Below are 14,052 nucleotides of genomic sequence, written 5' to 3'. Positions count from 1 at the left end.
TATTTTACCTATCTATCTATCTATCTATCTATCTATCTATCTATCTATCTATCTATCTATTTGTCTGTCTGTCTGTCTGTCTGTCATCTATATTTTTCATCAGATTTTTTTTCAATAAATATTTTTTTATATTATTTATTATTTATATAATTTATTATTTATATTATATTATTTTACCTATCTATCTATCTACCTATCTATCTATCTATCTATCTATCTATCTATCTATCTGTCTATCTATCTGTCTGTCTGTCTGTCTGTCATCTATATTTTTCATCAGATTTTTATTTTTTTAATTTTTTCAATAAATATTTTTTATATTATTTATTATTTATATAATTTATTATTTATATTATATTATTTTACCTATCTATCTATCTATCTATCTATCTATCTATCTATCTATCTATCTATCTATCTCTCTGTCTATTATCTATATTTTTCATCAGATTTAAAAAACATATTTTTTTCAATTTATATTATTCTATCTATCTATCTATCTATCTATCTATCTATCTATCTGTCTGTCTGTCTGTCTGTCTGTCTGTCATCTATATTTTTCATCAGATTTTTTTTTCAATAAATATATTTTTATATTATTTATTATCTATATAATATATTATTTATATTATATTATTTTATATTTTATATTATCTATCTATCTATCTATCTATCTATCTATCTATCTATCTATCTATCTTTTTCATCAGATTTTTATATTTTATTTTTTTAATTTATACATTTTATTTCATTTCTTTGTCAAGCACCTTGAGCATCTACTTGCATGAAAGTGCTCTAAAAGAGTTTCACTTTTTTAGTGAAGTTTTTAAAATATTCATGTTAAATTATAATCTAATTATTAATTAATGATCCATTTTTATTTTTTTAATTAATTGATTTATTATAACAAATGAAATGTTATTGTTTTTTTGTTTTTTTACTGAAAACATGTATTAACATTAATTTTTAGCAGTATAAATTTGAGATTTTGACTTGGTCTTAACAAAGTACTGTATTAAAGGACTACAATTAAATCTAATTTCCATTTTGACATAAACTTAACCTATTGCTACGAGTACAAGACTTTGGAATAAATAAATAAACTTCATAAAAGGCAATTATCAGAGACTCCACTGAAAAGGCGTTGGCATAAAGTTTAGTACTCTGCTCTTGCCGTAGTCCCATGCGCCGCTCGTTACTTTGTTTCTATCGGAGGGAGTTTTGAATCGACATGTTTCAAAAAATAACTCATATGAAGACTTTATGTTAGACATATATCATGGCTCAAAGCTTCCAAAACGTCACTCTTTCTCTGACTTTACCGATATCCTGCCAGATTTGCCTCGGAAAGGTAATGAACGTTTATTTTAGAGTAAAACCCTGCTGAAATGAAACAAGATTGTGATGTGCGCGTGAAATTGTTTGATCGTTGTTGTTTCATCTCAGTCTAGCATTTATTTGTCATTATAACGTAATATACAACTGTTTTAATATGCATTTATTCATTGAGACGCTGTTATCAGAAAGTAAATGCATTTTTAATATTCTTTACTGGGCTCTCTAGCTCCAAGACAGTCCAATAATATCATTTACTTAGTTGGTTTCTCCATTTAATAATAATATCCGTGACAATGAATTTACCTGTTGGTTTGCATCAAAGGTGCGTCAGCCGGTCATTTGTTGCAACAACCATGTGTTCTGCTCCAACTGTATCAAAGTTTGGCTGGAGAAAAGCAGCCAGTGTCCCACATGCAGAGTTGCCATCACCCCTGAAAACCCCTGCAGAGAGATCATTGGTAATGTAAACAGACCTCATACTATTCCTGTATATTGTATGCATTGTATATGTATTGTTACTTTTGGAATATAGTGCTGTAATTTAGATCTAGTCTATTTGTGCATGTCAGTAATGCTAATTTCAGTTGAGATGAGTGTGAATGGATTGAATCTCACACTCTTTATCTGTGTGCCTGTGTTTGCACGTATACTCGCAGGAGCAACAACTGACAGTGAGTCCAATGAAAGCCTTTCTGTTAAGAGACGCCTACGAAAAACTCGAGGGGAACTGCTTTTGCGAGAATATGAGGTACTCTTGCTCATAGACACTATAAAAGTATATATAGTATGGATACTGTGCACCATATGCAAAGAAAGCCTGGCTGATCTACTAGCCTGCATTTACGACATTGTATTCAGTGTGATAAATAAACAGGAAATAATACTAACATTGATTTAAAAAAAAAAACTCATTTGAACATGTTATTTAATATATATGTATGTATCATATATATATATATATATATATGATATGCCCAATGAGTCATCAATATTAATTTTCCAGGGAGAGAAAGACTTTAAAAATAGAAAGAACTTTTTAAAATTGTGTATGTATGCTTAAAATGTAATATGTCAACTTTTAGGAGTACACTAGAATATACATACCAGTCAGACCTTAAAGGGATAGTTCACCTAAAAATGAAAATTCTCTCATCATTTACTCATCCTCATGCCATCCCAGATGTGTATGACTTTTTTCCTTCTGCTGAACACAAACGCAGATTTTTCAAAGAATATCTCAGCTCTGTAGGTCCACACAATGCAAGTGAATGTTGGCCAGAAATCTGAAGGTCCAAAAAGCACACAAAAGCAGCATAAAAGGAACCCATAAGTCTCCAGTTGTTTAATCCATGTCTTCAGAAGCGATATGATAGGTGTGGTTGGGAAACAGAACAATATTTTATTTCTTTTTTTACTGTAAATCTCCACTTTCAGATGTGAAATTGAAACTAAACAGCCGCCACATGTGACTTTCGAAAGTGAAAGTGGAGATTTATAGTAAAAAAAGGACTTAAATATTGATCTGTTTCCCGCCCACATAAATCGGATCACTTCTGAAGACATGGATTTAACCACTGGAGTCATATGGATTATTTTTATGCTGCCTTTATGTCCTTTTTGGAGCTTCAACATTTTGGCACAGCTTTTAAAAATCTTTGTGCTCTGCAGAAGAAAGAAAATCATACACAACTGGGATGGCATGAGGGTGAATAAATGATGAGAGTATTCTCATTTTTGGGTGAACTATCCCTTTAACTAAAAGCTACAAAGCTCCAACGGGGCCATTAAAACATGTTTTAATTCGTTGGGTCTGTATGAAATTGACCTAGCTATGCAATAAACGCCAGTAAGATTCATTGACGGTGCTTATGAATCATCTGTCTTGCAGGAAGAAATTAAAACCCTCTTGAAAGAGAACGAAGAGTTGAAAAGCAAAAACCTGAGCCATGAGATGCAACTTAAGACAGCTTTGGAACCCAGCACTGTCTTGGTTTCTCAGAGTGAAAGCAGCACTGTTGACCCGAGTGTTCTGGAGGAGTCGGCCAATAAGCTCCGAGCTGCCAATGACCTCTACAGAAAGGTCAAACAGGATCTCGACAGGCTGAAAGAGGTATGATTTTGATTGCTCTTTCAAACAAATAATAGTTTTTAGCATAAAAGTTGAGCAAAAAATGACACGTGTATAGATCGTGAAACAACTGATATGGATGACATCTTTGTTTGAAGTGAAGCATATTGAGAATTTGCTTATGAAATAGCTTTTTATCTCTAAAGGGAAATGTGTAGTCCCAGCTTTTCTCTATACAGTATGTGAACTCTTCCTGACTGTAGGAAATGTAGAAAATAGTGTTATTTGTGCTCTGTGCACAGCAAGTCCATGAGTTGCTCAAAAATAAAAAGGAAACTGTTTTAAAACCGATCATGATTCTTTCCCTCAGGCAAACAAGACACTGCGCTCCCAGAATTTTGACCTAATTCAGGAAAGTATACGTTTAAAAGCCGAAGTGGATAGCAGGTCTCCCCAAAAGTAAGGACAATAGTTAGTATGTACTTACTGTTGGTGAAGTGTCCATCTAGGTTTTTGAGTTATATTTTCTGTTTTTAGAATTTTTGGTACATCATTTGTTGCCATATTTGCAATATATAATTATAGAGTGGGGTCCAAAGTTTGAGACCACATTGAAATTCTGATTTTTTTTTATTTAAACTAAGCAATTTTGCGATGTATAATGGACAAGAAATATTTAAGATTCTGCATTTTTTCTTGGTCATTAATTAAATGTTGCACACTTGTGACATAGATTACATTTAAAATGCACAATCTTACATTTGATTATACTCAATAAGCCGACAATGTTTAAGGTCACGCAAATGCTTTAAACGGATTTCTTTTATCAGGGATAAATGATTTAAGCAATAACTGATCAGCACACATAGATTTTTGCCCATTACCCTGATTTTGTGTTGCATGCAAACTAGGGATGTGCACAAGTAATCGACTAATCGAGTACTCGTTCAGCACCAGCTAATCGACTATTAAAAATACTACTCGAAAATTGCAAATGGATTTTCTTTTGCAAATTTGCCTGCTGTAGTCAATGCAAAATTTTACTGTACTTTCCATGTGAATGTCTCACAAAATCTTGCTGATAATGCAATGATAATTGTAATAAAGTGTAATTATAATTGAATTAATGCATATTGTTTTTTTTTTTCGTTTTGTTTTTATTAAGTTAGCTTATTTAGAAACCATTCTTGGTAATGTTTGTGAATAAAACAAAATACATTTTATGTATGTGCCATAGGTGTAATTTTATATTATTTTTTCCCAATTTGGAATGCCCAATTCCCAATACGCTCCAAGTCCTCGTGGTGGTATAGTGACGCCTCAGTCCGGGTGGCGGAGGACGAATTTCAGTTGCCTCCGCATCTGAGACCGTCAATCCGTGCATCTTATCACGTGGCTTGTTGAGCGCCTTACCGTGGAGAGATGGTGCTATTCTCTGCGGCATCCACACACATTATAGTGACCACAAGGAGGTTACCCCATGTGACTCTACCCTCCTTAGCAACAGGGCCAATTTGGTTGCTTAGGAGACCTGGCTGGAGTCAGTCGGCACACCCTGGATTCGAACTTGCGACTCCAGGGGTGGTAGTCAGTGTCAATACTCGCTGAGCTACCCAGGCCTCATACTTCTTATTTTTAACTTGCATTATAATTTACAAGTAATAGATTACATGTTTTTTGTGGGATAGAGTACTCGTCAACAAAAGTACTAATTTCCCATACATAATGAAAACACCTTTTCCAGCATTATTACTAGTAATAGACAGATATATATCGGCCAGACCGATTAATCGGACAGTGTTTGGCCGATAATAGTGTTAACTAAGCTGTGCTTAGTCAGTTAACAGAAGTTTTAAATTTCCCTTGTGTCATTTCCAAAATCTACCAATAGATTTGTCAATTGATAGTCCACATTTTCTGTTTTCAACATGTTTTCTTTTCAAGTTTATGCAAATTTGATTAAATATTGCATAAAATAAGTGTTTGCTTCACTTTCATCTGATTCACTATCGTTAAATGGTATAATGTTTCTTGCCGTTTATATCAGCCATGCTGCTCTCGACATCGGTTATTGAAAAATCCATATTGGTCGACCATTGGTTTTTAGTGGTTCTTAAGTGTTGTGCTCATGCCTGTTTATGCTTTGATGTGAAAAGCAGAGAATAATGCTTCTTTTTAGCATTTTTCTCATTTTCACTAGTGGTCTCAGACTTTTGGAACTTACTATATGTATGTACAAAAATATTTTTTGTATTTTAAAGTGGCTTGTCGATGTTTTACATTAAGGTTTGGCAGGTATACAGTTGCAGCTCTCGAGGCTAAAATTCAGCAGTATGAGCGGGACGTGGCCCAGCTGAAAAGAGCTCTGGAGCGCAGCGATAAATACATTGAAGAACTGGAAGCCCAGAACCAGAGGGACGGCTTTCCATCTGAAGAGTGTGGCCATTCAAACACCGCCTCTGGGGGGACACAAAACGGAGGGGTTGAAAGAATCGCCCTGATGCGGAGGAGCCTGAGTGAATTGGAGACTTCTGTTTGTACATACTTGGACAGCAAGTGTACCGAGCTCCCCAACAACCACGGGTGTCTTCTGACAACATCTGATGTGTGCCAAAGGGTAGATTTTTTAGGAGAGACCTTGACTACAAAGAAGGATGCACTCAAGGATGTTCCCTCTACGCCTTCCACGGCTCTCAGATCTTTGAGCTTGAAGAGTCCCGAGGTTTGTAGTGACAGACATTTAGGTCTCAAACCTCTCACTTACCTGAGAAGACTCAGTTTTGATGATTGTCAAGGCTCAAGTAGCTCAACCTCAGCCAACCAAAGCCCAGGAACCTTCCAAGTAAACAAGGGTGGTCCTTTCAATCAGCAAACCACTCTGAACTCGGACAAAGAGGTGTTGTGTGGGGCCTGGATGGACCGCAGATCTGAGCTACCCAATCTGGATGAAAACCGAGAGAAGTTCAAGCAACCCGAGAGCGCTTCTCCAACTGAGGACCCAACAGGCAACAGTGAAGCTTGTATGGATGCAGCATACCTGGACAAGATCTCAGAGCTGGACTCTATGATGGCTGAAGGCGAGAGCTCCAGCAGTCAGGTATCTCACCTTCCCCTGGCATCAACTTCACGGTCGCCAGACTTTGATGCCACCCACATTCCAGTACTGGATTTTTCTAGCAACCTATTGGCTGATCCTGGACCTGCAAGAGAGCACCAGACTACATTAACGACACAGGAGAACACCCAGAGCGTACATCTTGATGCTGCTTTGGCTTCTGAGGAGAAAGTTTCATTTGTTGAGTGCAGCGAGAGAGTTGAAGGCCTGGTGGAAAATCCTGGGCAATCCACCAAACGCAAGTGTCCCTCAGGATTGGCCATCTCCAGCCCTTCCAAACTCTCAAAATTCAAGTAAAAGGAGCAGAAATATTTGAAAATTCAGTGGCAACTTTTAAGTGAGCGTTCAGGTTTACAGCCTTTCTTTTCTTCAGGGCTTCTTATCACAAATTTGCCTCACTGTTTAATATGATGAGAGCAGTGTGTGCTGGATGATATTACTGTACATTATAAAAACAGCTTTGGTGTCCTAAGAGTTCAAGGTGTAAACATTTTTCTCTTGAAATTCAACTTTTTCTCAATTTGAATATAATTTTCTGTGGAGGGTTTGCGAGCTTGTGATAAAAATGCCAGTGCATAATTAAATCTATAATCAAATAAATAAATGAATGTTAAAAAAAAAAAAAAAAATTCATTTAAATGTCAAAAGAAAAGTAAAAATAAAAAGGTGAGCATGTAAAAATTGTGAAAATCCTATTTTTTTTTTTTTTTTTTTTTGAGAGTTTATAACTGTTATTTTAAATATCAGGGGGTATTTCAAGTAAATCTTTTAGAACAGTGGGGTTAAATTTACAACAAAGGAAAAATTATTAATGCTTTATTGGTGTTAATTGTTCAAGTTGTACCAAGTAGTTTGATGATATAATGCTGTAACAACAGCAATCATAGTAATTTTAATAAGTGCATACAAACACATTGGTCTAGTTTGGTGGTGAATTATTCTTGTCTCATCACCAAAATACTTAACAAATCCACGCAATATCCACATCATGCAGTCTTTTAAGTAATTGATTAATCCTAGTGAATTAACACTTAATTAGCTCCAACTGAAAACGGTTAGGCAATTAAAATTTATGCAGAGATTAAATTTTAGTTAAATATACATGAAAGTTAAAGTTGCGTCTATCAAGGCGGTGCCACAACTACTTGAATAAACATGACTGACATTTAAATATTAAAGCATGCAAACTTAAACGGATATGCACACGAATACGCATTGTTTCAGTTTTTCTGAAATGTATCAATTTTTATAATTTATTAGAGAATTTTGATAATTATTTCTGAAATGTAGGCCTATCTAAACGATTTTAATTTACATAGAATGCGAATAAAAATGAAATGACAAAGATGCTTGTATTAAATTTGTTTTTCCTGAACTATATTTAGGCAATGAAAACTTCATGCAGAGATTAGAGTTTTAGTGAAATATACATACATTATGGTTAAATGTAGGTATATTTGCGTGATCAATCAAGTTGCGTGATCAATGAAGGCGGTGCCACCAGGACTTGAATAACCATGACCTTCATTTAAATATTAATGTATGCAAATTCTCCTGAAACTGAAATAAACGAATACGCACACGAATACGAATTGTTTCAGTATTTCTGAAATGTATATAAGTTATCTGATAATTTTTATGAACATTTCTGTAATCTAGGCCTGTTTAAACTATTTTAATTTACATTTTATGCGGATAAAACTGAAATGATAAAATATCTAGTTTTCTCTTAAACTAGATTTATAGCCTATGTATTCACTTGTAAATATTTAGCATTTATTTTATTCATTTATACGTTTAAATGTATTATTATAAGTCTTGCTAAGCGGAAGATATCCGATCTTCTCAGATGCCTTTTTATGTAATGTGATTTAAGACGGATTTATTTCCGTCAAACCTTCTGTTGTCACTTACACAACGACTGATTTGCATATCGAATGTTAGTGGTTACACTGTAACTGTTTAATATGCAAAAATGTAACAAGCTGCCTATAAACCCAGGAAGCACGCATGCGCGCCGAATCCACAGGTGTGGAAGCCCCCCTCTCTTTCCCGTTCGACCGGGTCGGTTTGCAGTTTGAGGGGGAAATGAGCTGAAATGAGAGGAGAAAGAGGGAGAGACGAGAAGGGAGAAGACAGTCAATCGCGCTCGTCTCGCGAGAATAGGCGAGTCTGCCGGACGAGATGTGAGGGACTCAGGTGTAAGCGCGCTCCTCATCCACACACAGCAGAGTCAAACAGAGACAGAGTCACTGCAGGCATCTCCGCAGCCAACAACCACTGCATCCGCCTGACTGCTTGAGGACACCAGAAGAGGACGAGGAGACTGGATTTGTTTTGTTTGTGTTCTCCAAGCCTTTTTGTGCACTTTATCTGAACCGTATCCCTCGCAAACATGATGTCCATGAACAGTAAACAGCCTCATTTCGCCATGCATCCCACTTTACCTGAGCACAAGTACACAACTCTGCACTCGAGCTCGGAAGCGATCAGGAGAGCCTGTCTACAAACTCCACAGGTAAACGACCACACACTTTTCTCTTCTAAAGCTCCTGGTTTCTCTGTGCATGAGGAGCGCACAATAATAAGGAGCGCTGCGAGGCACACGCTGCCTTAATGTTTTTTTCATGTATTCCACAGCCATCATCTGCACGTCTGTGATCTTTTCTGAAAGCATGCTCACAGAAGGCTCCGACTTCAGCCTTTTTTTGCATTAATTTATGTGACTGGAAGCCTCTAAAAGGAATATTCTCTGTGTTTTGTGTTGAAACTATTCCCTAGCTGACATCTCTCTCTCTCTCTCTCTCACCGCAGCTGCAGAGCAACATCTTCGCCAGCTTGGATGAGACGCTCCTGGCCCGCGCCGAAGCTCTGGCGGCCGTGGACATCGCCGTGTCCCAGGGTAAGAGCCACCCGTTCAAGCCCGACGTCACGTACCACACGATGAACTCCGTGCCATGCTCGTCCACGTCCACCGTGCCACTCGCCCACCACCACCATCATCACCACCATCACCACCACCAGAACCTGGAGCCGCCCGACCTCATGGACCACATCAGCTCCCCGTCGCTCACCCTAATGCCCAGCGCGCACGAAGGAGCCAGCGGAGGCGGCGGAGGGGGCGGCGGCGGCGGGGGTTTGATCTCCACGTCGGCCCACCCGCACTCCCACATGCACGGCTTGACCCACCTGTCCCACCAGGCTGCTATGAACATGAACTCGCCGCTCACCCACCACGGGCTCTTACCGGGCCACCACGGCGGTGCGCATCATGGCGCACCGGGACTCACCAACAACGGACTGCCCTCTATTAACGACTCGGACACGGACCCGAGGGAGCTGGAGGCGTTCGCGGAGCGCTTCAAACAGAGGAGGATCAAACTCGGGGTGACTCAGGCGGATGTGGGGGGCGCCCTGGCCAACCTGAAGATCCCGGGCGTGGGCTCACTGAGCCAAAGTACCATTTGTCGGTTCGAGTCACTAACTCTGTCGCACAACAACATGATCGCGCTCAAACCCATCCTTCAGGCGTGGTTGGAAGAGGCCGAGGGCGCCCAGCGCGAGAAAATGAGCAAACCCGACATTTTCAACGGGAGCGAGAAGAAGCGCAAGCGGACCTCCATAGCCGCTCCGGAGAAACGATCTCTGGAGGCTTATTTCGCGGTCCAGCCTCGGCCGTCTTCGGAGAAAATCGCGGCTATTGCTGAGAAATTGGACCTAAAAAAGAATGTGGTGCGAGTATGGTTTTGCAACCAAAGACAAAAACAGAAGAGGTTGAAATTTTCTGCAGCTCACTGATGGACTACTTCGAAAACAAACAAACTTAAAAAAGAAAAAAAAAGAAAAAAAAAAAAGAAAAAAAAATTGGACTGAGTTTTGGGGACCAAGGAACATCGCTTTGGCTCAGCTGGTGTGTGCTCGTCATGACACTTATGATTATTACTGTTTTATTTGATGAGAACTCCTTGTTATTTTCACTGTATTGAAGTGAATGTGAAGTATGCAAATAACAGGTAATCCAGATGAACTACTGGTAAATATTTCAAATATCATTGTGAAATTAGAGAAATAAATCCAGCTTTATTTTTTAGCAAGATTTGTTTTGCCCCGACGACGATGATGATGATGATGATGATGATGATGATGAGATGAAAAATAGCCATTGAAGGATTACCTCATATAGTTTTAATTCTATCCTAATTTATTATTTATGAATTCTATTATTTATTTTCCGCATATTTGTGTATCTATTCATTCGTTACAGGGAACTGCTATATTTTTGATTATTAAACGTGTTCAAAGCAGATCCCGTTTATGAACTAATGTTATCATTCAGTGTTTCAAAGGTCTGCTCTGATGAATACAAAACTAAAAAGCGAAATAAAGGTGGCAACCACCGCTTGGTGAAATTGCACTGAAATCTACTGGTATTTAGATTGGTTAGATATATTCAAATGCTTTTGTATATATACACATACTAATAATGACACTTGCTCACCGTGCACATCTCAATTTTCCCAGTTCTTTTGCAAATCAGAATTCTTCCCCTGACTTTTCACTGGGGGAAATGTCACTGGTGGATATTAGCTAACTCGCATGATCAAGATGATTATTACTTACATTCTAAAGGAAAATTGTCCTGGGATATAATTTCGTTGGTTTGTGTATTTTGGTTTGCAGTGCAAACATTCTATGCATCGAAAGAAAAAGAAAAAAATGACCAAGCACTATAGAGTATCTACTGGTAGACCTTTATGGATGGTGTAAGTCACTGTTTAATGCCTGTTTTCACATAAAGACACAACGTGTTTGGCGTGTTAATTGTTGGGGGGGGAGGGAAAGCAGTTTAAATGTAAGTAATGTTTTTATTGGGTGCACAAGTATGTTTACAAAAAGCGGCCACGTGCGCATCACGAGACGTCTCACTCTGTCATACCTGTGCACCTGTCCAACAGTCTGCTGTCTTTACCATCTTATCATCCAAACTTTTCACCATTCTGTAAGCCAAATCCAGCTGCTGGGGCTCAAGTCCCGGCAATCTTCTAAATAAACGATGGAAAATCAAAATCACGGCTGTTTTTGAGTGTATAGCAGATGGATGTATTTTTCTACAGCATAGACAGATAGGCCTAAGTAGGCCTATTGTCACACATAGTTAGCTACTGTATATATTCTGCACTTATTTAGCTACAGTTACACACCAATAAGAAATGGACAGTTTATTCATGTTTATTATGATTCACACTGAAAGCAAAATTATCAGCACAGTCCACTAAATCATATACACCGCTAATTATCTAAACATATTCGTTTATAATGGAAGCCTGCAAAGTAATGAATGACATTTGCAATAAAGATAGATTAGTTTAGGCTACTATGGTAGGGAAAACGTCGAAAAGAAGAACCAAAAAGTTTTGTGCCATAATGAAATACTGAAATGAAATACTTTCCCCCCCAAGAGACTACTAGTCTGAAATAAAACCACACTCGGGAAAATTCAATAGTGCAAAAATTGAACCCAAGCCTCGCTCGTTTTATGAAAGAGAAATTGGCCCAATAAACTGTCTCAGACAGTGAGATTTTTCTTTCTCTCTTTTTACAGTCACTTGATTGGCTTCCTTATCAGCGCGAATCTTTGATATGCAGTCATTACTCCAGCAAGCATGAATTATTTATACATTTTATTTCTTTTTATTTGCATGGTCTGGAATTCTCTGTCTACACACTGTCGGAGGTTATACATTCCGTTAGACTAAATTATTATTATTATTATTTATTTATTTATTTTTTTTTTTATTTTTTTTTTTTACCGCGAATTCACATTTTTACTGCGTAACCTATAGAGAATTTATCCGGCGTAACGGAATATGCCACATAATCATAATGATAATAATTATAATTTCCAAATATTTGTTTTAAATGTCGCGCCATTTCCGGCCTTGATTCTACGTGGGCATTACATTTAAATACCCTTACTACGGTTGATTAAATAATTCATGCTCTGTGGTTTGGAAAATTAATAAACGGAATACAACAAGGCACTAATTAAAAAGCTCAGTTATTGTTATCGGCGCCCTAATGGGATGTTAGTGTGTCAAACAAATGGAAGTTTTGGCTATGCACGTGTCCGCTAAATGGGGCGACATTAAAACCCCATCAGAATGTATGTAATTCTGCGCGTTCGATGTGAGGAGAACCAAAAGGCTTTGGGACAGAGGATGGGTTTTGCCCCGCCGAACTGACAATAAACATTTAATGAAGCCTGAGACCAGGCCGTCTCCAAACAGTGTCATCGGGAGTTAAAAAAAAAACAGTGGCAAAAGAAAGGTGTCTAATTTCAAAAGTTTGTTTATTCATAAAAAAAATAAAATAAAATAAATAAAAACAGTGACACTGCAGATCTTTTCCAGTGTAGTGAATATTGAAGAGAAAATTCAGGGGGAAGGGGAGGGAGCTTTACATTTTGCTGCCTTTTAAAAAAAAGATATGTTATATGTAGGTGATGCAATATTAATCGCGCTTTGCTGATATAAAATGCAATATTTTCAGACAGCTATCGGGGTTTTGCAGGGAAGCACTTGATGAAAGCAGGTCGCAGCTGCTGTGCTACTGGAGAAAGACACATTTATTGCTACTGTTTGGCTTTTGGCAACGAAGAGAAGAACGCGGCTGCGTGAGTATATATGGACATTTACTTTGGAGTAAACAATGACTCTTATTATTTGACTGGCATTCTTTACAATTCTTTAAATCGGGTCGTGCATTTTGATCGGTAAGAATTCGATCTTGCTCGTGAGTGCAAATTTTCCCTTTTTTCGTTTAAGTTTATGAGTGCCATCAAGCCAGCTTGGGCACGTCATCACTGCGTTGCTGAGTCACACCAACCTTTAAACAGATGCTTTATTAAATGCATTAAATCCGAACAAACCTATTTTCTAACAAAATTGCTGTAAACGAATCATTTCACTCCCGAAAAGCGTTTATTTTAATTTTATTGTCATTTAAAAATTTTATTCGGTTACCCGGTCTGTCCAATTTTGAGATTGATTCTTTCCCTGTAAAAAAGTGGTAACTTGGAATTATTATCTTATAGAGCTACTTCTACCTGACAAAACCTTACAAATTCGTTTTGCTGGTGTAATGTATTTAGATTGATTCAGTGATGTTAAATGAATTTATTTTTATTTATAAGAGAATCAAACCAGTTAATTTAGATGTTATGAAGCGCATTTCTAGGTGAACATGTGTTCTTAATACGCGAAAGATACAGCTTGAAAAATGAAAATGTGGAATTGGATTGTGAATTACTTTAAGGATATTCTAAGCTATGATAATAACAATCACGATTTGTATTTATTTATGTATTTATTTATTTTTTTAGTTTAGTCTACCTGACACATTTTTTTATTTTTTTATTTTTTATTTTTTATTTTTTTACAGATGAACGAAGCTATAGGCACACGATATTTTTATTATATATTTTTTTATATTTTATATTTAAGTTTTAACATTTACCTCTAATTGTTTTTCC

General features: G+C 37.2%; 2 protein-coding genes across 2 annotated transcripts; both read left to right on the top strand.

Moving 5' to 3' along the window:
* Positions 1-1,212: 1,212 nt before the first annotated feature.
* Positions 1,213-7,187, top strand: LOC127446256 (ORC ubiquitin ligase 1-like). The gene is made up of 6 exons (XM_051707016.1): positions 1,213-1,351; positions 1,661-1,796; positions 1,995-2,086; positions 3,227-3,448; positions 3,777-3,865; positions 5,693-7,187. The coding sequence occupies exons 1-6, from the start codon at positions 1,280-1,282 to the stop codon at positions 6,816-6,818; spliced, it is 1,737 nt and encodes a 578-aa protein (XP_051562976.1). The 5' UTR covers positions 1,213-1,279; the 3' UTR covers positions 6,819-7,187.
* Positions 7,188-8,717: 1,530 nt separating this feature from the next.
* LOC127446237 (POU domain, class 4, transcription factor 1-like) lies at positions 8,718-11,559 on the top strand. The gene is made up of 2 exons (XM_051706990.1): positions 8,718-9,039; positions 9,336-11,559. The coding sequence occupies exons 1-2, from the start codon at positions 8,917-8,919 to the stop codon at positions 10,317-10,319; spliced, it is 1,107 nt and encodes a 368-aa protein (XP_051562950.1). The 5' UTR covers positions 8,718-8,916; the 3' UTR covers positions 10,320-11,559.
* Positions 11,560-14,052: the final 2,493 nt, after the last annotated feature.

The sequence above is a fragment of the Myxocyprinus asiaticus genome, chromosome 9 (assembly GCF_019703515.2).
Source record: "Myxocyprinus asiaticus isolate MX2 ecotype Aquarium Trade chromosome 9, UBuf_Myxa_2, whole genome shotgun sequence".
Classification (NCBI taxonomy): Eukaryota; Metazoa; Chordata; class Actinopteri; order Cypriniformes; family Catostomidae; genus Myxocyprinus; species Myxocyprinus asiaticus.
Note: the sequence above shows the minus strand (reverse complement) of the source record. Positions and strands in the feature narration are given on the sequence as shown.